Source organism: Rhineura floridana, chromosome 10 (genome assembly GCF_030035675.1).
Source record: "Rhineura floridana isolate rRhiFlo1 chromosome 10, rRhiFlo1.hap2, whole genome shotgun sequence".
NCBI lineage: Eukaryota > Metazoa > Chordata > Lepidosauria > Squamata > Rhineuridae > Rhineura > Rhineura floridana.
The window spans coordinates 82245861-82270751 of record NC_084489.1 but is presented as its reverse complement, the minus strand read 5'-3'; the positions used below and the strand labels follow the sequence as shown (position 1 = coordinate 82270751).

Below are 24891 nucleotides of genomic sequence, written 5' to 3'. Positions count from 1 at the left end.
ACTCATCGAGAAGCTCGGAGGGTAATGACAAGATCCAGGGCCTTTTCGGTGGTGGCCCCTGAATTGTGGAACAGTCTCCCCGAGGAGGTACGCCTGGCACCTACGTTGTTATCCTTTCGGCGCCAGGCTAAAACCTTCCTATTCTCCCAGGCATTTTAATGCATTTTATATATTTTGATGTTTTAATGTTTTAGTTATTTCAATACTGTTTAGTGCTATTATGTATCAGTATTTTATATCTAGTGATTTTTGTTGATTTATTGTATGTTGTACACCGCCCAGGGAGCCATTGGCTATGGGCGGTTTATAAATGAAATTAAATAAATAAATAAATAAATAAATTTCAGGTATCCTCGTCCCAAGCTGTATAGGGCTTTGTACACAAAAGCTAGAACCTTGAACTTGGCCTGGTAGTAAATGGGCAGCCAGTGCAATTATTTCAGCAGCAGGGTGACATGTTAGCAATACGCTGCCCCAGGGTGCAGTCATGCTGCCACATGTTGCACCAGCTGTAGCTTCCAGACCAACCTCAAGGGCAGCCCCACATACAGCACATTACAGTAATCCAGCCTGGAGGTTATCAGTGTGTGGACATCAGTGGTCTGACTATCCTGGTCTAGAAACGGCCACAGCTGTCTTACATTGTGCTTCACAGTGTGCTTCATACACCTGACTACTCTGACTCACTACTTTTCCTAACTATCCTAACTAAGCAGTCTCTGCAGCATTTGGGAAAATTTGACTCAGCACTTGTGCCTCGGACGACACTGGCTTAAGTAGGGAAGGTTTTCATGCATAAACGGTGCCGCCGCCTGAGTTCCACCTTTTGAAAGTCTCTCTTCTCGCACCTCCTCACGGTGTGAGGGGGGTGAGTCTCAAACGGCACATCAGTAAGGGGGGCTTTGCTAGGTGACAGTGTGGGCTCTGGAAGCTGGATGCTGACTGGCTGGGAAGCTCTCAAAGTGTCCAGCGGGGATTCCTGTGCAGGCGTGGAGGGCGCAACCGGGGAGTCTTGCCCCAACTGCTCGGACGGACTTGCAGAAGGGGCAGGAATTGCATCCATGGACGTGCTGGGCATGGGAATCTGGGGTCTGTCAGAACCCTGCCTGATATTCTCCCTTCCCCCAACTTCCCAAGGGATCTCATGCTCATCTGATTCCTCTCCCTGATCTAGCTCTCCCTCAGTCTGGGGCACAACAGCGACTAAGACAGATTCAGTCCCATAACCAGGCCTGAACCCAGATTGCAGTGGGTCAAGATAATCTATTTCATCCAAGAGTACTTGCAATTGCTGCACCACAATCCTATCAATCACCTTCCCTAAAAAGGGGTATTTGCGACCAGGTGGTAGTTGTCACCACTCCAAGGGCCATATCAAAAACTGGGCCACCTTCCATGGGCTAGTTCTGACCCAAGGACAACTTCAAAAGGTGCTCTGTTAGCAAGCTCCACTTTGTGTATTTGCAGGCACAGTTTGGATTCAGACAGCACCTGCAAACTGACATTTTCCCTTTGAAGACCAGCCAATGGGCAACTTTAGAGGGCTCACTGTCAGTGCCAATCAGTTGATCAGCGCTGGTGCCAAGGAACAATTAGGATTACACTTTAAGTTCCCAATTGTTCCTTTGCAGCCATGTCTTTACCTGCTCCGCACCTGACATCATATGTGATGTCAGGTGTGTGGGAGGTGGGAAAATGGCTTTATGGGTCAAGTTACGAATTCTGCCAGACCTAATTGGACTTGCAGGCCAGAGGTTCCCCACTGCTCTGTGGATGACCCCCCAATGTATCACATGCTCTCCCCTTTCCTGTCCTCTTCCCATGTTCCCAGGAGGAGAGCTGCCAAGATTAGTTTCAGTTTCACTGAATTTCAGCTTAATATTACATATCAACCAGGAATTCTGGTTTAAAACACTATAATCAATTTCAAAGTATGCCAACTTTAACCATAGTGGGTGGTATCCAGTGCCAGGGTTGATTTGATTTAAATCAAATTGATTTAAATCATGATTTAAATCGATTCTCTGAAGCACTCAATTTTAATGATTTATATCACAAGTGAAGAAGATTCGATTAATCTTTTTTTTTAGTAGAAGTACATTATTGTGTCATATAACCTTAATACATATTCAGAGATGAAGGTTTCATTAGAATGAAGGTACACACTAAGAAATTATTCTGAAATATTTTCAGATTAATTTTCATCAAAAAAATGGGATGATAATTTAGTCATTTTAAGTACTAAAGCAGAATGAACTCATGAAATCATTCAGGAAATGAACCAGCCCCAACTGTTTAATTAATCATTATATTTTTCTCATGATGTGCCAGAATAAACACCACCAAACAGGCTTTTAAATTGTACTAATAAGGTTGTTTATTCTTCTGGTTAGTTTTCTTCTTCAACAAACAACAACATTAACAAAACATACACATGGATTTTTGAATGGTTAACTATTTCAGTTTGTAGATAAATGTAAAGTTCTATAAAAAATTAGGCAATATTAACCAAGTCAACATGAGAAAATACTGGGTGGTACAGTTTACTCAGTTTTCTTCACCGGTGTCATCCTTGTTCATTGTCTAGAAAATAAATACAAGCTTTCCTGCTTTTTCAGTTCCCAAATTATTTCTCAATTTAGAATGAACTAGTCCAAAGGAAGAAAAAATCCTCTCTACACCTGAAGAAGAGGCAACTGCTGTTAAGAGCTGGATTGCCACTTCCGTGGTCTCCACCTTGTTCGGAACTACTCCATCTCCCCAAATTCTCTATTCAGTGACATCCTCTATCTTTGCATTTAAAGAGGCAAGGCCTTGAAAAAGAGAGAGAGCACTTCATGTATACCACCTGCAGAAGAGGACTGATTCCATCTCCATAAACTGCTGTTAACATATTCACAGAATATAATTAGCTGTATAATTAGTATTCATGATGATATCTTTGACCCAGGCTCCTTTTTTATTAGTTGTTTTAAGAAAAATTTGAAATCTGATTTAAAATTTAAAACTCCATTTTTTTTTTAATCATTGCTTTTTATCAACCTTGTCCAGTGCACTTGCTCTGTTAGTGCAAGGCTTTACACTTGTGCAACAGAACCTTCCCACTTCTTTCCCCCCTGCACATGTCCTGCACCCACCCCAGATCTGCTCCGGAAGGCTGGGGGAAACCACAGAACATATTTAGGGGGCACACAGGGGGAGGAAGGAGTGAAGTTCCACTGCAGGAATCGGTTACTTAGAACTACACTGGATACAGGCCAGTGTGTTGTTCTGCTCCTGAGGAGGGGCACAGCAAAGCATCACCGTGAAGAGCTCCAAATGAGCAACTTGGGGAAGGGCTGTAGCTCAGTGATGGAGCATCTGCTGTGATGCAGAAGGTCCCAGGTTGAGTCCCTGGCATCTCCAGGTAGGGTTGGGAAGGCTCCTGCCCAAAACCCTGGATAGCTACTACCAGTCAGTGTTAAGACATTACTGAGCTAGATGGACTCAATCTGAGTCAATGCTCTGACTCAATATAAGGCAGCTGGCTATGTTACTAACTTGGTCTGATGGGAGATGGATGTGACCTTTTGAGACTCTGCCTTCTACTTCTCTACCTTCTGCATTGAGCAGGGGGTTGGACTTGATGGCCTTATAGGCCCCCTCCAACTCTACTATTCTATGATTCTACTTCACTTTCCCTATGCGCCACAACCCTCTTTGGTCAACAATGGCAGACTCTTAAAGGGCCAGTGCTCTGGTGTGAAGATGGGAGCTTCTCCTTTGCTCCATGGCCTTCCACCTTCTGCACTCCCTGTGCTGTTGGACTAGCAGGGTAATGTGGGAGCGACTTGGTTCCTCAGGCCCAGTGGGAGGCGTCTGTGAGGGTCCCAGTTCACCAGCTCTTACCTCAGATTCAATGAGTCCCTGATCACCAAGCGAAGAACACAGGTAGCTGCCTTATACTGCCTTTTAATACCAGCTTAGTATTGTCTGCCCTGACTGGCAGCAGCTATCCATAATTTCAGGCAGGGAACATTCCCTGCTATACCTGGAGATGCCAGGGATTGAACCTGGGACCTTCTGCATACAAAGCAGATGCTCTACCGCTGAGCTACGGCCTTTTCTGTTCCCTCAAAAGCTCAAAGCAAGGAACCCGGTCCAGTTCTGCAGCCAGTGGTGGTGTAGCCTCTGATTCAGTGTCTTGGTCACTGCCAGATCATGACCCCTGGATTATGAAGCTGGCTTTTAAACCATGATTTCTGGTTCATATGCAATGCTAAGCAAAGATTCAGTGCAACTGAAACTAATGCCGCCCTGGACTCCTGCTGGGAGGAAGGGCGGGATATAAATCAAATAATAAACAAACAAATAAATAAATAATCTTGGCAGCTGTGCAGGAGGAGAGGAAGAGGCCGGGAGCGTACAGGACTGGCACCTTGCTCGGGCTCACTGGGGCTTGTCCATATAGCAAAAAGCCATAGCTTAGCTTTACGTGCAAATGCAATCTGTGATATCACAGCAATATAAATCCCCCGTCACATTTTAGAAAGAAGTGGATTTGACAAGTAATGACTTCTTATTCCCCAATTTGATTGCCAAATGCAAACTCTGCCTGTTCTCATGCATGTAAAATGATCTCTCACACAAAAAGATAACTGTGTCACCTGGTGTACTGTACTTATTTGCTTTAAGTTTTATAGAGCATACACATCCATCAGAGCCTGACCCAGCAGTTGTGAACCTCTCTTAGCATTCAAACCCTCCCTTGAAATTCCTCCAATGACCCCCAAAACTGGAGCGCAATCCGTATTCACCCCTGCCAACACAAAAGCCATCCCCTTGCCTGAAGGCCAATGGGCATAGGTAGAACCACTGAAAAATCACTTATTATTATTATTATTATTATTATTATTATTATTATTATTATTATTATTATTATTATTTATACCCCCCTTTTTCCAAAACTGGAACTCAGGGCGGCTTACAACTAAAAATGGGTACATATAATTTGGACATATAAAAATCTACATTTAAAATAGAATTAAACTCATTACAGCATTAAAACAATTAAACATCACCTAAAAATACATAAAACCAATTTAAGAATAATGTGATCAAACCGTAAAACAATACGGGATACCTCTAGAAGTCCTGTCCTAAACAACTTCTACTCTAAAAGCCTACTGGAATAAATAAATCTTCACCTGTCGACGAAAGGACAGTAAAGAGGGGGCCATTCTTGCCTCCCTCGGAAGGGAGTTCCAAACCCTAGGGCAGCCTTTCCCAACCGGTGTGCCTCCAGATGTTGTTGGACCACAACTCCCATCAGCCTCAGCCACTGGCAATGCTGGCTGAGGCTGATGGGAGTTGTGGTCCAACAACATCTGGAGGCACGCTGGTTGGGAAAGGCTGCCCTAGGGGCAGCCGCCCAAAAGGCCCTATCTCGCGTCCCCACCAATCGCACTTGTGACGGTGGTGGGACTGAGAGGAGGGCCTCTCCCAAAGATCTCAGGGCTCGGGTAGGTTCATATAGGGAGATATGGTCTGACAAATAGCCTGGGCATTCCATTTTATTTATGATGGCATGAGAGCCAGTGTGGCGTAGTGGATAAGGTGTTGGACTACGACCTGGGAGACCAGGGTTCGAATCCCCACACAGCCATGAAGGTCACTGGGTGACCTTGAGCCAGTCACTGCCTCTCAGCCTCAGAGGAAGGCAATGGTAAACCCCCTCTGAATACCTCTTACCATGAAAACCCTGTTCGTAGGGTTGCCATAAGTCAGAATAGACTTGAAGGCAGTCCAGGAAGGAAGCATTTGTGGACACACCATAATAAATCTGGCAGTCTTTAACAGGGATCCCCAACCCTTTTCAACTAAGGGCACATTTAGGAATTGAAGAAATTGTCACGGGCAGCACAAAACGTTTTTTAAAGGCGTGTAATTTTATTGTGTAGATTTGTTTTCAAAACTGTTAAATTTATCTACATTTGATAAATTCTATTATGCCTACTAGTTTTTAAGTCTGATTTTTACCAGTGTTTTCTCATGAATATTTTATATTGCTTTACATAATATCACTTAGAGGTTTGCTTTTTTTGTTTTGATGAAACAATATCTAAATCCTGTTACATAAACAAAAATGCCCATTTCACAGAAGAAAAACAGGCCGTGCTTACAACTCCACTCCCTGCAAAACACCAAACCTCACACACACACACACATGAAATAAAATACTGACAAACAAGTTGGCAATAGTCTCCTCAAAAACAAGCAGCCTACACACAACCAAAAAAATCAAAATTAAAAAACTGTCATAAAATACAAATTTGGGAGGATCAGGGAACCAAGGGCTTAACTGGAGGCGCTGTTGTGCCCATGAGTGCCACATTGGGGACCCCAGTTCTTTTAAGTTGCCACAAACCAGGGCCAACTTCTACTGAGAAAGTAATCATGAGCATCAAGTGGGAAATGCAAACTCTGCCTATTGGTCCTCTCACTTGAATAATTACCTACCAAGAACAGGAGAGAGTTGGCAAGCTTGAAGAACTCAGATGTGTCCACCAGGGTCGGCGCAAAAGGGTGGCCAGGTGCGGCTCTGGTCGAGGGCCCTGTGGCCCACAGGGGCCCCTCATTACGGTGGGGGAGTAGTGCTCCCTTGCCACAGATCACAGGGAGGGAGCTGCCCACCCACATCCGCTCGCTTGCCCTCCCCCACCCACCCGCCCTCCCCCCGCTTGCTCGGCCTCCCCGCACCTACTCGCTCGCCCTCCCTTCCCGCTCGCTTGCCTGCTCTCTTTCACCTGCCTGCTCGCCCCCCACCCACTTGCCCCCCACTTGCTCGCTTGCCATCCCACCCCCTGGCCCACTCACTCACTTGCTCATGCGCCATCCCTCCCCTGCGACCCCCACCCACTTGGTAGATAGGTGGGGTGTGTGTGCGTGCAGGTGCCCAAGAGCCCTAGCATGCCTGGCACCGGCCCTGGTATCCACCCCCAGCATAAAGCCAAGTTTGGAAAAGTGAGAGAGCCTTACCCATGGTCATATCTTCATCAAGCCTGTATCCCGCTGACTAAGGGCTCTTGTGCTGTATCAGTCTTCAGTTGCAAGGATTGCCCCTATGACAATAAGAATGAAGATAATTAGATAATGAAACTTGTAGGTGACCACAGCTTAGTGGGAGAGTAGAGGTTTTGAGTATATTAGGTCAACAATGCCACATTGCCTGTGCCGAAAGAGCTTCTTACCATAACCTTCATGTGCCTGAAAATCACAATATCCTGCCTACATCCTCCCCACATGCTGCTTCTGTCTGTCATCCCTTTGGAGATGGAACAACAAATTAAACTATGCTTTGTTGATTCAGACAGCACAGCAAACAACAGTTAATGCAAAGCCACTACAAACCATGGTTTGTCTGCTGACCAGTTACAAACCATGGTTTGTCAATTTGAGCATCATGCCAAACCCTGACTATGCTTCCTTGTCTGAACTGAGCCCATATAGTCTCACTGGAGTAGTGTGTCCTACCCTACATTATTGAAGGAGCAGTTGTTATTTTCAGCGATTAGTTGAATTCTCTCACTAGGTGCCAGAGAAGTGCTGCTTCTGTATGCCGAGGCCAATGCTAAAGCAAGCAGCACGTTAGCGGCACCTAGTCACAGAACACAAGCATTACAACACCAACTAAACACCCACAAATTCCTATCTGGAAAGGAAGCTCTTTTACAATAAAATCCATAGGTGTCTATTCCCAGATAACTAATCACAGCAAGATAAGTACACTAGTACATTCACTCTAAAAAACAGGGTATGACCCTGAGCTCTCCCTCTCCGAATTTTCTTCGTAGCTCTCATAATGAAAAGCGTCAAATGCTCGCAGTTGCATGCAAAAACCACAGACAACACAGAAATCACTTCCAGGCAGAATCTAAAAATAATGTAGACATCCAAGCCATCTTCGGATTCTAAAGCAAGTACAAGGATATTTATTCAAACCTATTTTGAGATTGGGCAGGAAGATGCATTAAGCCAATAATCTGAAATGGACATCTGAAGCTAAACATATTGTTCCTTTTGTTCGCTGTGACTTCCTATCTGAGAAACCACACAGCTCTGTTTGGGAACAGAAACTCAGCAGAGCCGCCACACATTCTGTAACTTTAAGGAAGATGCAAAATTAGGTGTACGTGAAGTTTTCAAAACACATCCTGATTGATAAAGTGTCAAAATTAATCTTCATTGGAGACATTGTCTTTCAAATTTCAGTCCAGTCCCCAATAACACCACATGAAAAATTCCCACAAAAGTGAGAAGTGCAACAAAATGTTATAGTGTAGAGTGCTTCTGTTCAGGGTTCCAACCAATCAGACTTCTTTTAGGATGTTCCATTTCCTCTCCCCAGGTTTCTCTCCCCACCCCAATACACAGACAGCATTCCGTAGCCACTGAGGATGTTCAGTTCTCATTCATTCCCCTCCCCTTTTCGGTTCCCCCCCTATTTTTTTTTATACTTCTGCAAAACATGGAGTTTTCCCAAGCCTTTGTGCATGTGGCTGGTCCCGTCCTGGCTACACAAGGATCAGTACTTGACAAATAAGTTCACTATTAGATCCTAGAATCTGCTCTCAGAACCTCTTTCCCAACACCCCAGGACCACAGAAGCAGAGGCAATGGCAAGCCAGGCACAGGCTTCAAGGCCACCAGCGGCAATGCAGCGGTGTCACTAGCAGGATGTGGGGGGTGCGCACCGCACCCGGGTGACACCATGAGGGGGGTGACACCCAGAGCCGCCCCGTCGCGGGGCAGAGCGCCCATGCCGTTGCCCGGCAAAGGAGCCGAGAAGCACTCCAGGTCGGCGTCGGAGCAGCCAACTCCTCAGAGGCAGGCAGGTGGGCGGGCGAGACCGGGAGCAGCGTCGGCGGGGCGAGGGAGGCACGCCAGCATTCCCAGGCCTGCTTCTCCGGCTGGGTGCCCCTCCGGTGCATGCCCTCCCAGGAGCATGGACGGGGGTGGCTGGGCTCGCGCGCACGTGCGTGCTCAGCACAAGATTTGGGGACTCGCCAAGCCCCCCCCCCCCCGGCACCCGGTCCTGTGCGCGCCCAAAGCAGGCGCCCGCTCGCTGGCGGTGAAGCCGGGACGGGCCTTCCACCGTCAGCCTGGAGCGCTGCGTGGTCAGCATCTCCTGCTGAGTGTGCGCGCACATGTGTGCGAGGCCAGCCACCCCCATCCATGCCCCTGGGAGGGCGCGTGCCGGAGGTCCGCACCCCCCCCCCCCGCACTCCCGCTAGTGATGCCACTGCTGCAATGTGAGGCTACTCAGGAGGAGGGGGAAGAACCTGCAAGCGCCTGCCTGGATCAAGGCCTGGCTAACAGCCAGGAAGGGTGGAGGGGAGCCTCCAGCAAAGGAGCTCAGTTTTAGTCTGATCTGCTTCACTGCTGAACTTACATGTAACCAAGGTTTGTTCTTAGTTTACTGCTTATGGCTTGTTTGGGGGAGACAAACCATGAGTCTGGGTTCACGAATAATACTAAGCCAAACCAAAGCTTAGCTCCCAGTGCCACGGCAGCAGCAGGAACAGGAGAGGAGGGAAGCAGTTTAGTTATTTATTTACTACTATTTATTAAAGTATTTATAGGCTGCACTTTTCATAGAGTACATCAAGGGAGCTTATAATACACAAAGGCATGAAAATGTTTTAAAAACAATAAAAATATAATTAAAAGCAATAACAAAAGCATCAGTAACACTGTATTGGGGGGGGGGGGTGTGCGGGGCAATCATGTTAAAAAGCCTGCCTAAAAAGTTTGGTTTTTGAAAGAAAGAAAGAAAGAAAGAAAGAAAGAAAGAAAAAGATGGTTCCTGCCAAACCTCTATTGGTAGGGAGTTTTGCCAGACTAAATGCTCGGTCCCTGGTGGAGACCAATCGAACCTCAGGGGTGTGGGGAGCCACCAAAAGTGCCCTGTCAGAAGATCTCAGTTATCAAGATGAAACATAGGGAGTCAGGCTGTTCTTGAGATACTTTGGGCCTGAGTTGTTTAGGGCTTTTGTGAATTGACACAAGTACCTCGTACCTGGCCCGGTAAGCAGCTCTTTTAGCAGAGGGTTAACATGTTGCCAGTAATCTGTTCAGGGCTGGCTCCAGGAATGCCGGGGCCCTTGGGCATCAGCTTGCCCTGGCCCCTGGCGTGTGTGGGTGTGCGCACGCAGGCACGTGGGCACGCACACAGCCCCCACCCCCACCTACCTGTCTGCTGTCTTTTACCATTGCCCTTACCGAAGATGGCGGCCGCGGTTTCCCTGAGGGGATGATGCCTCCGCTGCCATCTTTGTTGATGGCACTCGTGCGTGCTACGCACGTGCATCTCTGCCATCAGCTAAGATGGCGGCAGGGGCTTCAGTACCTTAGAGAAACCACGGCCGCCATCTTCAGTAAGGGCAATGGTAAAAGACAGCTGACAGGTAGGTGGGGGGGCGTGGATCACGGAAGGGGAGCGGAAGGGCAGCTGAGGGCCCCCCTGTAGCTCCAGGGGCCATCGGGCCAGTACCCCACCTGGCTGCCCTTTAGAACTGGCCCTGAATCTATTCCTGTAAGCAGTCTGGCCACTGCATTCTGGGATTTTCTAACTGTGTACCAGCATGCTTGCTTGTTCACACTTAGTCCATGGTTTGGCTCAGCGCTGCATGTGAATGAACCCACTGCCTGATTTGCGCTAATATTGCCAAACACGTGTGCAACTGTATGTCCGTCTCAAGAGAAGTTGCAGCCTGTTTACCTATAATTAAAGCTGGTTTTGAACCTGGCCCTAAATCAAAATTATGAAAAGCACTAATTTGATTCAATCTGCCAATCAGTTTTTAAACTCTTGCAAATGCAGGTCAGCGCAAGCTGCAAAAGTCACTCAAATTCAATTCAACTTGTTAAAAACAGGGCTTTCCTTTGTTTTCTAAGTGGTGTTTAAGCAACATTGCCAAGCCTGGAGAATTTAACGAGCAAAATGAAAAGAGTCAAACGGAAAAGAAAAGAACACACAATTTTTCTTTTAAAAGATTCCACCGCGCTAACTTTCAGCAAGTTTCCGGGAGGCCTGCCAGCCAAAGCGCAGGAGGTACTGCGTGTGTGTATGTGTTGTTGTTTTACAATGTACTACGGAACTGTTCAAAAATATTATCATCAGTGTTATTTTCTAGAGATCTTGAGGCCGGCAGCAGGGTAGCACCAGCAACAACCACATCATGAGAATTGGTTTCATATACAAGTCATAAACACTAAAGAAACAAACTGTGTGTAAGGTTTGAAGACTGGACCAATTAAATCATCATCAACATCATCACAGTTCATTTGCAGTTGAACACTTAAACTTGTTGCTGGGCACCTAAAAACAGACTGAAATTAAAAGACTGAAAATTAAACAGCCTTCATTGTTACAACAGTATAGAAATCTCTGGGGTAGCCACATCGAAAATACTATGTGCAGTTCTGGGAGCCTCATCTCAAAAAGGAGATCACAGAGCCAGGAAAGGAAAACTGAAATAATCAAGGAGAACAGCCAGGAGAGTCCGTCTCATGTGCAAGACCCGGACACTTTGTATCCTCAACAGGATCCCTATGAGAAAGAGGTTCAAGCATCTTTCTGCAAGTCAGCGAGCTCCAGATGTTGGACTATGACCCCCATCATCTCTGACCGTTGGCCATGCAGGCTGTGGTGAACAGGAGTTGAAGTCCAGTCCCTGACCTGGAAGTATTATAAATGTTTCCAGGGACAGCCTGGGCTCAGGTCACGGCAGACTCCACTGTGCCTGCTTGACTGTGATATCTAGTTCCTCCTTCACCGTGCAATAATAATTTGGCAAGGCACACTTCAGTCCCCAACACCCAAGTATGGAAGCTTTGGTCTGGATGCACTCGTGGATAGCATCCGATGCAATGGCCCAACAGTAAAATTTCAGTACCCCCGTCGCCATAATTTATTTATTATTATTATTATTTATTATTTCCATTTATAGACTGCTTACTATCTAAAAGATCTCAAAGCAGTTTACAATAGAATACACAAGGTACAATAAAAACATTAAATTAATTTATTTACAAAGCAAAATACATAAACAATATCCATATCCATAAACATATACATAAACACAGTATAAAAGTCATATTGAGCACATAATGAAGAAGTAGGCAATGCAGCCACTTTATAAGCCCCTCGTTGGTGGCTGCTCTGTGCTTTTCAGCAACGCAGACACTTGTGGGGGGTTTGTGCAGAACTTGTTGAGTGATGCAATGTGCATACTTGGCGCATCAACTTCCAAATCTGACTCATATCATTAATTTTGCTACCATCTATGCTATGAGCATGCATGACTCGAAAGGTCATGGAGCTTCCAGGATGAATCAGGCAGGAATTTCAAAAGAATATTTTGAAGCTGTTTGCTCTCACCCCATTTATATTCATGTCTACTCATCGTCCAGATACACATCAAGAATCTGAAAGATAGACTAGATTTCATTAAAACAATAAATCAGGGAAAGGGAACCTGTGGCCCTCCAGATGTGACTGGACTGCCATTCCCACTCTTCCTGACCACTAGCCATGCTGGCTGGGGCCGATGGAAACTGGAGTCCAGTTTCCCTGCATTAAATAAACGTGATTTTAGTTCTCATGGTTGATCACCTGCAGGAAGGAACTACAGGAGGCAATACTGCAAAGGGACAGGAGTTCCTGTGCTCTCCCTCTCCCCAAGGTGAATGTGTCAATTTCCATTTCTCTCCTTCCTATCTTAATTTCAGTCTCCCACATTGCCACATCTTTGGACATTCTGTTTGTTTTTTATGTCTTCTAATATACACATTTTTGCATGCAATTTTCCCTAACATACACATTTTTGCAAAGAAATCTCCCCTGAAGTGTTACATTTTTAATGTTATTTTCACTGTGCATTCTTATGGACACTTTACCCTAGTATGTGCAGTTTTGTACACATTACAAAATGCTGAAGAACTGTATTGCAAAAATTGGAGAAGGGCAAATCTCAAAGGATGGCTGTGATTCAGTTCTCATATTTTTTCGGAAAGTGAGAATTAGGTAGGCTCACTTTTACATGCGAGCTCAGTTGAATTTCTCCTCCATCCTTAGCCTGCCCTTTGATTCAGGAATGGCTATCTCCTCTCACTCATGTTGTCCCACTTAAACACACACCAAAACTTTGATTTAAGCACACAAACTTAAAACAGTCGCTGCATTCAAATATCAGACTGAGAAACAGAGCATTTATACACAATACTGAAAGCAATTGCTCGTTTCCCCACATCTGCAATGCGAAGGTAAAGCCTTCACTGACGGGAAGTCTGCTACTCTCTCATACCGCAAGAGTTTCCCATATTTGTGGTTTCAAAATAGCAGAAGTTATTGGTTTTCTTTAAACCCTTCTCGACTGAGTGGCTGCTAATGTGTTTAGAGGAGTGGTGTGCACGCTTCAGGCTTGCGAGATCTACTTGGTTTGTTTTTACTAGAACTCCAAGGTCCACCAACCAGAGCCAGGTGCAAAATAGTGGCTCAGTTTAATGGACATGTGCTAAGAATTCATGAACAGGGTACCTCTGAGCACACGTTCAGCCTAGGAATTTGTAATCGGTGCCAGAGCCAAGCTCAGAATTTTTTCACCCAAAAAAACACTACTCATCCCTCCCCATCCCCTGCTCCTGACAAGCATTCTGTTTCAGCAGCTTAATTTAGGGGTGGATAAGGAAGCTTTTTAGTTATTGCCGCTACAAGTTGCAAACTGTTGCTGATCTATTGTAAATCATTCAGTGATCTATAAGAAGTTCCTGATTTATTTTCTGTTTTGGAGCACTCCAATAATGCACACCTGCACCTATAAAATTAGTACCCCTTCAATTCTAGTGAGACACATTTCCAAGTACAGTAGGACCCCACTCATACGGCGGGTTACGTTCTGGTCCCCCGCTGAAATAGAATGGCACGTGATGCCCGAAAACCGCCGTAAAAGCACAACAAGCGCCGTATGAGTGGGGCTTTAGTCTAATTGAGTCTAATTGAGACTGCCACATTAGCAAAGCACCGTAAAGCGAAGCGCCGTAAAGAGGGGGGCCTACTGTAAACACGGTAGTTTAGGCATTGGTGACTTCAAGATTGCATTACTGCAATGCACGCTATGTCGGGATTCCCTTGGACTTGATCTGGAAACTGCAATTAGCACAAAATGCTGCAGCAGCAAGACCCTGTCAGCATACAACACCTCTGCTCAGAGATTTGCATTGGTTGCCAGTCTGCTCCCGGGCCAAGTTCAAGGTGTATATAAAGTCCTTAACAGCTTGGTACTGGTGTACTAACAAGACAGGATCCTGTACTAACAGGATTGCCTAACCTCATATATGCCCATTCGATCGGTTTGATCTGTGGAACTGGCACTGTTACAGGTGCCACATAATATTCATTCCACACACATGAAAGCTGGACTTTTCATGTGGCAGTACCTACCAGTGGCGGCTAGTGGCTCCATGTCAGTGGGGCAGTGAAACCCGCTCCAGGTTTTAGTCTGAACTTTCAAGGACTTGGATAGCTCCTTGAAAGTTCAGATGAAAACCCGGAGGGGATTCCACTGCCCCACTGACATGGAGCCACCAGCCGCCATTGGCACCTACACTTTGGAACTCCATGCCTATTGATATCAGGCAGGTGCCTTTGCTGTAACTTTTTCAGTACCTGCTTAAAACATTTTCGTTTAGGCAAGCCCGTCCAGACATATATAAAGTTCACCCATGTTTTCATCTCTTTTTCAGCTTACTGCTGATTTTATCTTTTTAATATTTTGAATACCTGTTTTGCCTTTCCTTGATAACTTTAATATTTTATTCTTTTTGTAAACCGCTTAAAGGTTTTATTACAATCAGGCTGTATATACATTTTGTTAAATAAAATAAAATAAGGGTCATGACTGCATGCTGACCAACTTCGGTAGGGCTTGCATCCCTGGATGTCCTCCTGATCAGCCCTGCCCTCCAAGGAGAAAGAAATGGACACCCACACTTCACTTTTCCAAGGAATCTAGGTAAAAGTCAAATCCAGTAGAATTACTGGAATCTGAGCCCTGAAAAGCACGTTAGGAGCTCAAAGGGGAAATGGCAAAGAGCATCAGCATTTCAGCTTCTGCATTCAGCTCTATGTACTTTTCACGGGAGAAAAAAAGTACAGTGACGTGAAAAGTATTTGCCCCCTGTCTGATTCTCTGCGTGGTTGCATATTTTTGGCACGGAATGTTATCAGCTCTTGAACCAAAACCTAATATTAGAGAAAAGGGAACCTGAGTGAACAAACAACACAACATTTTGATACTTAGTTCATTTATTTATTAAAGAACGTTAAGCAATACCCAATGCCGCCGTGTGAAAAAAAAAATTGCCCCTTTAGACTCAAAACCTGCTTACGCCACCTTTAGCAGCAATGACTGCAACCAAATGCTTCCTGTAGTTCTTGATCAGTCTCTCACAGCACTGTAGTGGAATTTTGGCCCACTCCTTCAGGCAGAACTGCTTTAACTCAGTGACATTTATGGGTTTTCGACCATGAACTGCTCCTTCCAGGTCCTGCCACAATATCTCAATGTGGTTTAGGTCTGGAATTTGACTAGGCTGTTCCAAAACTTTAAATTTCTTGTTCTTCAACTGTTCTGATGTAGACTTGCTTGTGTGTTTCGGATCATTGTCTTGCTGCGGGACCCAGTTGTGCTTCAGCTTCAGCTGATGGACAGATGGCCTGACATTCTCCTGTAGAATTCTCTGATACAAAGCAGAATTCATGGTTCCTTCAATGATGGCAAGTTGTCCAGGTCCTGATGCAGCAAAACATCCCCAAACCATGACACTGCCACCACCATGCTTGATTGCTGGTATGAGGTTCTTCATGTGGAATGTAATACTTGGTTTTTGCCAGACATAACGGGGCCCATGTCACCCCAAAAGTTCCCTCTTTGACTCATCTGTCCATAAAACATTGTTCCAGAACTATTGAGGATCATCCAAGTGCTTTTTGGCAAACTCTAGATGAGCAGTCATGTTCTTCTTAGTGAGCAGCAGTTTCCACCTTGCTACTCTGCCATGAATCCCATGTTTGCATAGCGTCTCTCCAATGGTGGAGTCATGAACACTGACCTTAGCTGAGGCGAGAGAGGACTGCAGATCCCTGGATGTTGTCCTACAGTCCTTCGTGACTTCCTGGATGATTTTACACCTTGCTATTGGAGGGATTTTGGCAGGACAGCCACTCCTGAGAACATTCACTACTGTCCCAAACCTTCTCTATTTGGTCAATATGGCTCTGACTATGGTTAGGTGGAGCCCCAGAGCCTTAGAAATGGCTTTGTAACCCTTTCCAGATTGATATCCATCAACAACTATTTTCCGGAGGGTGTTCAGGAATTTCTTTGGATTGTGGCATGATGTGGCTTTGGAATCTGTGTGCTGGCAACTTCAGTCTGATGGCAAGGGCCAAAGTTACTCAGATTTATGTTGGGCAGGGCTGGCCCAAATCAGGCCTGATTGTTTACCAAGGCCCTAATAATCCTTTTCACTGGGTTGAGTTAACTAGGGGGGCAATTACTTTTTCACACAGGGGCATTGGGTGTTGATTAACTTTCTTTAATAAATAAATGAAATAAGTATCAAAATTTTGTGTTGTTTGTTCACTCAGGTTCCCTTTTCTCTAACATTAGGTTTTGGTTCAAGAGTTTATAACATTCAGTGCCAAAAATATGCAACCACACAGAAAATCAGACCGGGGGCAAATACTTTTTCATGGGGGTTTCAAGGGGGAAGTGGGGGAGGGGGCTCAGAGACTTCAGGGGGAGATGCTGAGGGTGCCATTGCACCCATGGGTGCCACACTAATGACCCCTGATGTCTGCAATTATCTGCAGTCTACTTTATATGCTAAGCATGTACACCCTCAATGATCAACAGCCCCACAGAGTATAACACAGGAGTGGGGAACCTCAGGCCCCAGGAGTTAAATGCGGCCCTTGAGATCTCTGTCAGGCCCTTGGGACTCTCCCAGGGCCATGCCCCTCTCCTCAGGCCACGCCCCTCACCAATCCAGCTCACCAGTCCTCCTTCAGTGTTTTCGCCTGGCTGGGACATGCCCCTGAACTTTGATAGTTCTTCTTCCTTGCTTGTTTGATAGAGCATAGGGAGAAGTCTGTGAGTGTCTCTACCCTTTAGCCTATTGTGAAAAAGTGAAACTCACATGTATTACTCCATCCACTTTTACAGGTGCTGCCCACCACTGACACGTGGCCCCAGAAAGGATTCCAGCACCAGGGCTAAAACCCCAAAGGGTTAGTCACTACCTTTAGTGTGAGAAGCACGGCCTGTCTTACAGGTGCAGCACAGTAGAGGTGTGAAGACATGGGGGGGGAATCTTGGGAGGGAGCGTGGGGGGGAAGGGTTTTTTCAGAAGCCTTTTTTGTTTTTCTAAAATATTGGGGGAGGGCGGACAGGGAACATTGTTTTTCCCCTGAATTTTTCCAGGTGTTTTTTTTCCAAGCCTTTGCATCTCTGCAGCAGAGTGAGGTGGCAAAATCCTGAGGAGGAAAAGCAGACTGTACCAGTTCAGACTGCAGGCGGGTGATCACATTTGAATGCTCACCCTGCCCTCAACAAATCCTTGCAGTTGAAAACCAGCAGGCAAAGAGCTGTGATTGAGTCACTCTCTGTCTCTCGCTGCTGGGCTAATTTTCCATTTGCAATGACTTGGTTTTGTGCGTCTCCCACCGGCAGTCTGAAATGGTGCCAGAGTGGTTTTATCGTCTATCGCTCTTTCTAGGGAACTCTTAGAATTGTAGCTCTGTGATGGGAATAGGAGTCTCTTAACAACAGGCGGTATGGTGTAACGGTTAGGGAGACCTGGGTTCGAAACCCTCCCTTTTGTCTCAGCCATGAAGCTCACTGGATGACCTTGGGCCAGTCGCTGCCTGTCAGCTTAACCTACCTGACAGGGTTGTTGTACCCTGAGAAAAGGTGGGATATAAATGTAACACAGTTCCCAGGATTCTCTGGGGGAATCCATGACTGTTTAAAGCAGTATGATACTGATTTAAATGTAGAGCATAGACATTTAAATGGACTGCCTTCAAGTTGATCCCCACTTATGGCGATCCTATAAATAGGGTTTTCATGGTACACGGTATTCAGAGGTGGTTTACCATTGCCCTCCCCTGAGGCTGAGAGGCAGTGACTGGCCCAAGGCCACCCAGTGAGCTTCATGGCTGTGTGGGGATTCGAACCCTGGTCTCCCAGGTCGTAGTCCAACACCTCAACCACTACACCACACTGGCTGTCTAATAATAATAATAATGTGGGATTCGAACGCTGGTCTCCCAGGTCGTAGTCCAACACCTTAACCACTTAACCACGGTGGCTCTCAGTGGCATATAAAATGGTAGAAATAAAGGATGAATAAATGAATAACTGCAAAAGAGAGAGAGAAGTCGACAGCTTTGGGCCTGCATTTTTCCCAGGACTGTGCAGAAGCAACAGAAGATGATGCATGTGTGGAGCTTGTCACTGGTTCTCAGCTTTAAAAAGAAACAGAAGAAACATCAGCAACCAGCCTGGCCAAAGGGTTGCCAATCCCTACTCTTCCCCTCACAGGACGTTGAGATCTGCATTCCACATGCAGCCGTTTGGCCAAACACAAACACTTTTTTCAGTTGCTGCCCACACCACACCATGCACATTCCCACCCCACGTGATTCAGCAAGTGTTAACCACACGCAGAGAGAGACGGAATGGTGCAGGAAATTTTGAAAAGCGACGGCTACAGTGACTCAGGCCTAGCAGCCCTGATGTGGAAACCACTAAAGGCAGTAAGTGCATAGCGTGGGAGGAAAAGTGAAAGCTGGGAGAAATCAGTTTTTCTTCTTCAGGTTTTGGGGTACATAACCTGACCTTAGGCCTGTAGTTCAAAATACTGGAGGAAGGGGAGGGGAGGGGGAGAGAAAAGAGATGGGTTACATCACCATGCAAAAACAGCAAATTCTTAGAGAGAAAAAGTCTGACAAGGCAATCCTAACCATGTCTGCTCAGAAGTAAGTCCTCCTGAATTCAATGGGGCTTACTCCCTGGTAAGTGGGGTTAGGACTGCAGCCTAAGCAATGAAGGCTGCAATGCTCTGTGCAATTCTCTGGGAGTAGAATAATAATTAATAATAATAAAATTTTATTTTTGAGTCGCCTATCTGGCCGAATTAACGGCCACTCTAGGCGACGTACAGAATAAGATAAAATACAACATATAAAATACAACATAGGTCATAAACCTCAGACTATAATTAATCAAAACCATCCACAACTGTATCACAATAAAACTAGTTCAGCCCAGGAATCTTGTATGCTTGCCTGAATAGCCAGGTTTTTAAGGCTCGGCGAAAACTTGGTAGGGAGGGGGCATGGCGAAGGTCATAGGGCAGGGAATTCCAAAGGGTAGGGGCCACAATCGAAAATGCCCTCTCTCTGGTCCGCACCAGCCTAGCTGTTTTAACTGGTGGGACTGAGAGAAGGTCTTGTGAGGCCTTTACTCAGACATAAGCCCCATTGGGTTCACTGAGTTTTTTACTCCCAGGTAATTGTGCAGAGGATTGCCGCCCTCGCTGGACTGCAGACATGTACGGAGTTGTGCTCTGAGGGCTGCATTCAATGTGAGTCATACTCAGAACAGACCCACTGAAATTAATGGACATGACCAACTTAGGCCCATTTGTTTCAACAGGTCTGCTCTGAGCTGAATTTAGTTAGATGCAACCTTGAGGCTGCAAGCCCACGCACGCTCACTTGGGGGAGAGACCCACTGAACTCAGTGGCACTGACTTCCAAGTAAATGTGCATTTTAAAAAAATCCTTCAATTTAAACATAATAAATAATTTTAAGAATGCCATGTAAATTTTAATCGTTTTTTTAAAAAATGCAAGTGCCCAAAGCTGCCAATCATCATGGTGCCTTTGCATTCATTGGCTAGAAACACCATAAGCAGCTTTTCACCTCACTGAACAATTGGATAGAATACCATCTGAACGTTTCCCCTTGTATTCTCCAGAAGTGAAGCCTGTGTCCTTCCAGATGTTGGACTCCAACTCCCATCAGCCCCTGCTAGCACGGCCAATGGTCAGGGATAATGGGAGCTGTAGTCCAGCATCATCTGAGGAGGGGGGGGCACAGGCTCCCCAGCCCTGAACTAGAGGGCAGTTTGTCTATGCAGATTGAATATTGGAAAGTCACAGAAGGGGCCTGGGTTGTCCTTCAGCACCACACCACACCCTTGCATGGATACAGCCCTGCCCATGCATAACAGCAGCTTCAAAATAAGTGGTGCTTCAGTCTGCTTGCATTTCCCGTGTCTAAAGTATAATGTAGTGGTTAAGGTGTTGGACTACAACCTGGGAGACCAGGGTTCGAATCCCCACACAGCCATGTAGCTCACTGGGTGACCTTGGGCCAGTCACTGCCTCTCAGCCTCAGAGGAAGGCAATAGTAAAACCCCTCTGCATACTGCTTACCATGAAAACCCTATTCATAGGGTCGCCATAAGTCGAGATCGACTTGAAGGAAGTCCATTTCAAAGGTGGAAAGTAAAATCTACTCTCACTAGAATGCACATTCTTTTTTTAAAAAAAAAACCTGCTCTCTTCTTTCTGTCCTACATAGACAACATTCCCGCTTACCAAAATATTGTTAAGCGCCACTCCAATCTCCAAGCAGTGTGAGACTTTCAGGGGTTCCTGCGCTTACCAAGGGTTTGGTTTCCTTGGAAAGGAGGTCAGCGGAAACTATGGCTTTTGTTTACACATATTTGCAATTTGAGCTTAAGTTGGAGGGGTCTCAGCATTATCAGTCCATCAGATCTTACTCCCCATTACCCATAGCTTTGGGGGTACCGAGAGCAAGCAAGACTCTCTGTGTCTCCAGTCCCAGCCTTTCCTTCCACTAGACTAAAAATACAAGCCTCTCTTTGGCTCCAGAATGGGGGGAGGAGGGCCTCTCCCCTGAAAAGAATTCCAATAGCTCCCTTTGGATATGCAGACTGACCATTTAATAATTCCATTTAACTCACAGGCAAGCTCAGCAAAGGAAACTAATCTGACTAGCAGAGCAGGCTTCTTGCTTGCATATCCCAACTTCGGATACAAGATCACAGGCTTGAAGGGGACACAAAGAAATCATCTATTTCACCCCTCAATCCCCTAACACTCTACAGAACTCACATTTACTTGGGGAGTAAGTCCCCAAATAACATAGTGGGTTAATTTTGAGTAAAGATATTTACGATTGCGTGGCATGACAGGCTAAAACAGCACAGAAGCTACAACAGACCAGTAGCTATGCTAGTGACGGTTAGCAAGGCAGGATTATTATACCCTTGTTGCTAGGACTTTAACAACTAGGTTGAAGGCTGGTATACCAGAACGGACGTTCACAACAGCTGCAGAAAAATCACAAGCTTTATAATCCAACCAGTGGCCTGCTTGACATCATGTGACAAATGCAAAATGTGTTTCTGGCAATTTCTGTGACCTTCCTACTTCTCATACTGCCTTAGTTTTTTAAAAATATATATAAAGAGAGGGGGGAACACACTTTTCTTCCGCTACTTTATCAATACTCGCTCTTTGAAACCAAATTCCAATTTGTGTGATACAGCGCGCTCCTTCCTAACAAGCACTAAGCAACTCTGTCATATTGGGCTAGTTAAAGCGGCAGCTTCTCATTGGTTGCCCCTCTCAAATGTGCCAGACACCTATCGACTGAACCTAAGTCAGCACAGTTTGAGGAAACTTCTAACTCTTGGAGAGAAGGGGCATTTTTTTGGAGATGTGGTTTTTGTTTAAACTTCTTTTTCGTTTACACGCCAGAGAGAGCAACCTGGACGCGAAAAAAAGGAGGCTGCGGTCACATAAGCAAGTAAAAAAACAGATATTGCCCTGTATTAATCAATCTGCAATATCTACAGCACTCTAATGAGGCATTTGATGAAACATGTTCTTGCGCACAAAAGCATACGACACAACCAGTTTATTAGCCAGGCCTCTCATCCGTATCTTCCAAGCCTCGTCTCTCTGCTCTTACATCCCAATATATCCTTGACTTTGAATTTCCCTGTCCAGTTTCACCGTGACCAGCCAGTCAGAAGTCTCCTGATCTCTGAGACGGCTTCAACTTTCTCCCTTATTGCCCCCTAGGCCTGAAACTGCCTCTCAGAAGACCTCACAAGGCCACCCCTCTCACCTCCTTCAAACGCCACCTTTCCAATGACGCCTTTGGCACAACCAAAGGGCCATAGCTCAGAGGTAGAGCATCTGTTGTGCACACACAAGGTCCCAGGATCAATACTTGGTGCCTTCAGGTAGGGCTGGGAATGTCCCATCTGAAAGGTTGGAGAGCCACTGCCAGTCAGTGTAGACAATACTGAGTTAGATGGATCACTGGTCTGACTTGGCATAAGGCAACTTTCTATGTTTCTGACCTCCTCATTCCCAAACTATGTTGTAACTGAGGCAAAGTCAATGTAACTGAAACAATTATGTATTTTTCCTGTCTATCCTTGACTCCACTTCCTCCAGCTTCTTCTGTTGTCTCCCCTGGGTTGAATTATAGATTGTAATTGCTTTGGAGCAGGGACTTGTTGTCTTGGACACTCTTGAAATGCCATGCATATTGACAGTGCAATCAATAAGTCAACCAAGCCATCTTTCATTCATCAGAAGACTCTTCATTGCTTCTGCTACAGCAGACTCAGGTCGGAAATATTTATTTATTTATTTTACATCCCATATATGAGAGAACTGGAAAAGGTCCTCAAATGCAAAGATGTGCCACTGAACACAATCATTCAGACCATGGTATTCACGATCTCTATGTATGGATGTGAAAGTGGGACAGTGAAAAAAGTGAATAAGAAAAGAATCAACTCATTTGAAATGTGGTGTTGGAGGAGAGCTTTGTGCATACCATGGACCACACCAAGACCAATATTGGGTGTTAGAACAAATTAAACCAGAACTATCATTAGAAGCTAAAATGATGAAACTGAGGTTATCATACTTTGGACACGTCATGAGAAGCCATGATTCATTAGAAAAGATAATAATGCTGGGAAAAACAGAAGGGAGTAGAAAAAGAGGAAGGCCAAACAAGAGATGGATTGATTCCATAAAGGAAGCCACAGACCTGAACTTACAAGATCTGAACAGGGTGGTTCATGGCAGATGCTCTTGGAGGTCACTGATTCACAGGGTCACCATAAGTTGAAATTGATTTGAAGGCATATAGCAACAACAACATATATATATTAAACTGATGTCCCAGCCTTCTTCACAGAGAAGGGAGGACACTAATGAGCTAGGTGGGCCAATGGGCTGACTCACTATAAGGCAGCTTTTTATGTTACTCAGTACAGTTCCAGTACCTCATTTTGGTTCTCATATTTCTGGTTCAGCTGAACACAGTCAGTATGGGAAGTTTCCATGCGAATATTCCTGTAGGTACTTGGTACTTCCTGTATGTAGCTTCCATATCACTGGGGGGCGGTGGTAGCAGGGGATGGGAAATCTCGCTTGCCTGAAAGCATTACACTATGGAATAAAAGTTCCACGCATGTGTGCGTGTCCCATCTGCATCATGCCTGGCTGTTTTGGGAGAATATAGTGTGGAGGAACCCTGTGATGCTCTCAAACTCCTGTAGGACATCCTATGGCTGCCTTTTGCCTGAAGATGGGCAAAGCTCCTCGCACAGGCAGCTTATGGTGGTGAGATACAAAGTCAGGTGCTCAGGCCTTGGGGGTGGCAAGTACCTGGAGCGGGCAGGTGGGCAGCCAACAAACAGCCTGGTGGTCTTCTTTAGCAATACATTCCCAGGGGTAAGGTAGATCTCGGGTCTTTACAGCAGCCATGACATGGGATTGGCTATCCGGGGTTACCCAATTTCCAGGCCTAAGAGGAGTTCTGGGGCTATGGTGTCAGTGCCCTACCCTCAACTGCAGTTCCTTCCTCCAGACAGCAGTGCAGGCAACCAATGCCTGACCCACAGAGCGCTGAGTCTGAATGCTTCCAAGACCAAGCAATAGCCTGAAACTGCCCAGTGCAGATGCATCCCAAGATGACTCGCCAACTAGCTATCTGGCCGGGTTCAAGGTGCTTGTGTGAATTCCCAAAGCCCTAAACAACTTGAGACCAAAGTATGTTAAGGACCACCTAACTTCTTATGCTCCACCTAAATCACTGAGATCCTCTGATGGAGCATTTCTGCTGGTTCCTCATGCTCCTGAGGTTCAGTCAGTGTTATTATTTATTATTATTTGCATTTATATCCCACCTTTCCTCCAAGGAGCTCAAGGTGGCATGCATGGTTCTCTCCCTCCTCATTTAATCCCCACAACAACCCTAAGAGGTAGGTTAGGTCACTGAGAGGCAGTGACTGGCCTAAGATCGCCCAGTGAGCTTCATGGCTGAGTGGGGATTTGAACCCTGGTCTCCCAGGTCCCAGTCCAACACTCTAACCACTATACCACACTGGCTCTCTTTATGAGGGACCAAGCCTTTAGTGTGGCAGGCCCTGCCCTGCAGAACTCCCTGCCAATAGAGGCTCAGCAGGAATAGTCTCTGCCTAATTTCAGACATCTATTAAAAACCTGTTATTCAGACTGGCCTTTTGAAACAAGAATTTATTTTTCCCCCAACCAGCTTTTATTGATTTTTTTAATGCTGTTATCAAAGCTACTGTAATTTTATACGCTGAAGACAACCTTGCTGTATTTTTCTAAAAAGTGCGGCCTATAAATATTTAAATAAGCAAATAAATAAATAAACATCCATTTGACGAAGGGAAATGTCTCCTCACCCCAAT

At 45.6% G+C, this 24891-nt stretch overlaps 1 protein-coding gene, 1 long non-coding RNA gene and 1 other non-coding gene across 4 annotated transcripts in view; 1 reads left to right on the top strand and 2 right to left on the bottom strand.

The window, feature by feature from the left end:
• Positions 1-24891, bottom strand: part of LOC133365109 (mitogen-activated protein kinase kinase kinase 3-like) — a 127569-nt gene that overhangs the window by 77768 nt on the left and 24910 nt on the right. The window contains exons 1-2 of one of the 2 annotated variants that reach the window (XM_061586508.1): positions 7981-9122; positions 7018-7100 (exon numbers count right to left, since the gene is read on the bottom strand). In XM_061586508.1, coding sequence (XP_061442492.1) covers positions 7018-7027 — 10 coding nt within the window. In that variant the 5' untranslated portion in view covers positions 7028-7100; positions 7981-9122. Of the gene's footprint in view, positions 1-7017; positions 7101-7980; positions 9123-24891 lie in introns of those variants that run through there. The other variant, XM_061586507.1, reaches the window with a different exon arrangement.
• TRNAT-UGU (transfer RNA threonine (anticodon UGU)) lies at positions 4032-4100 on the bottom strand. Its single transcript has one exon. It is a non-coding gene; the product is annotated as a tRNA-Thr (tRNA).
• On the top strand, positions 9326-11911 carry LOC133365110 (uncharacterized). Its single transcript, XR_009758110.1, has 3 exons — positions 9326-9441; positions 10936-11092; positions 11175-11911. It is a non-coding gene; the product is annotated as an uncharacterized LOC133365110 (long non-coding RNA).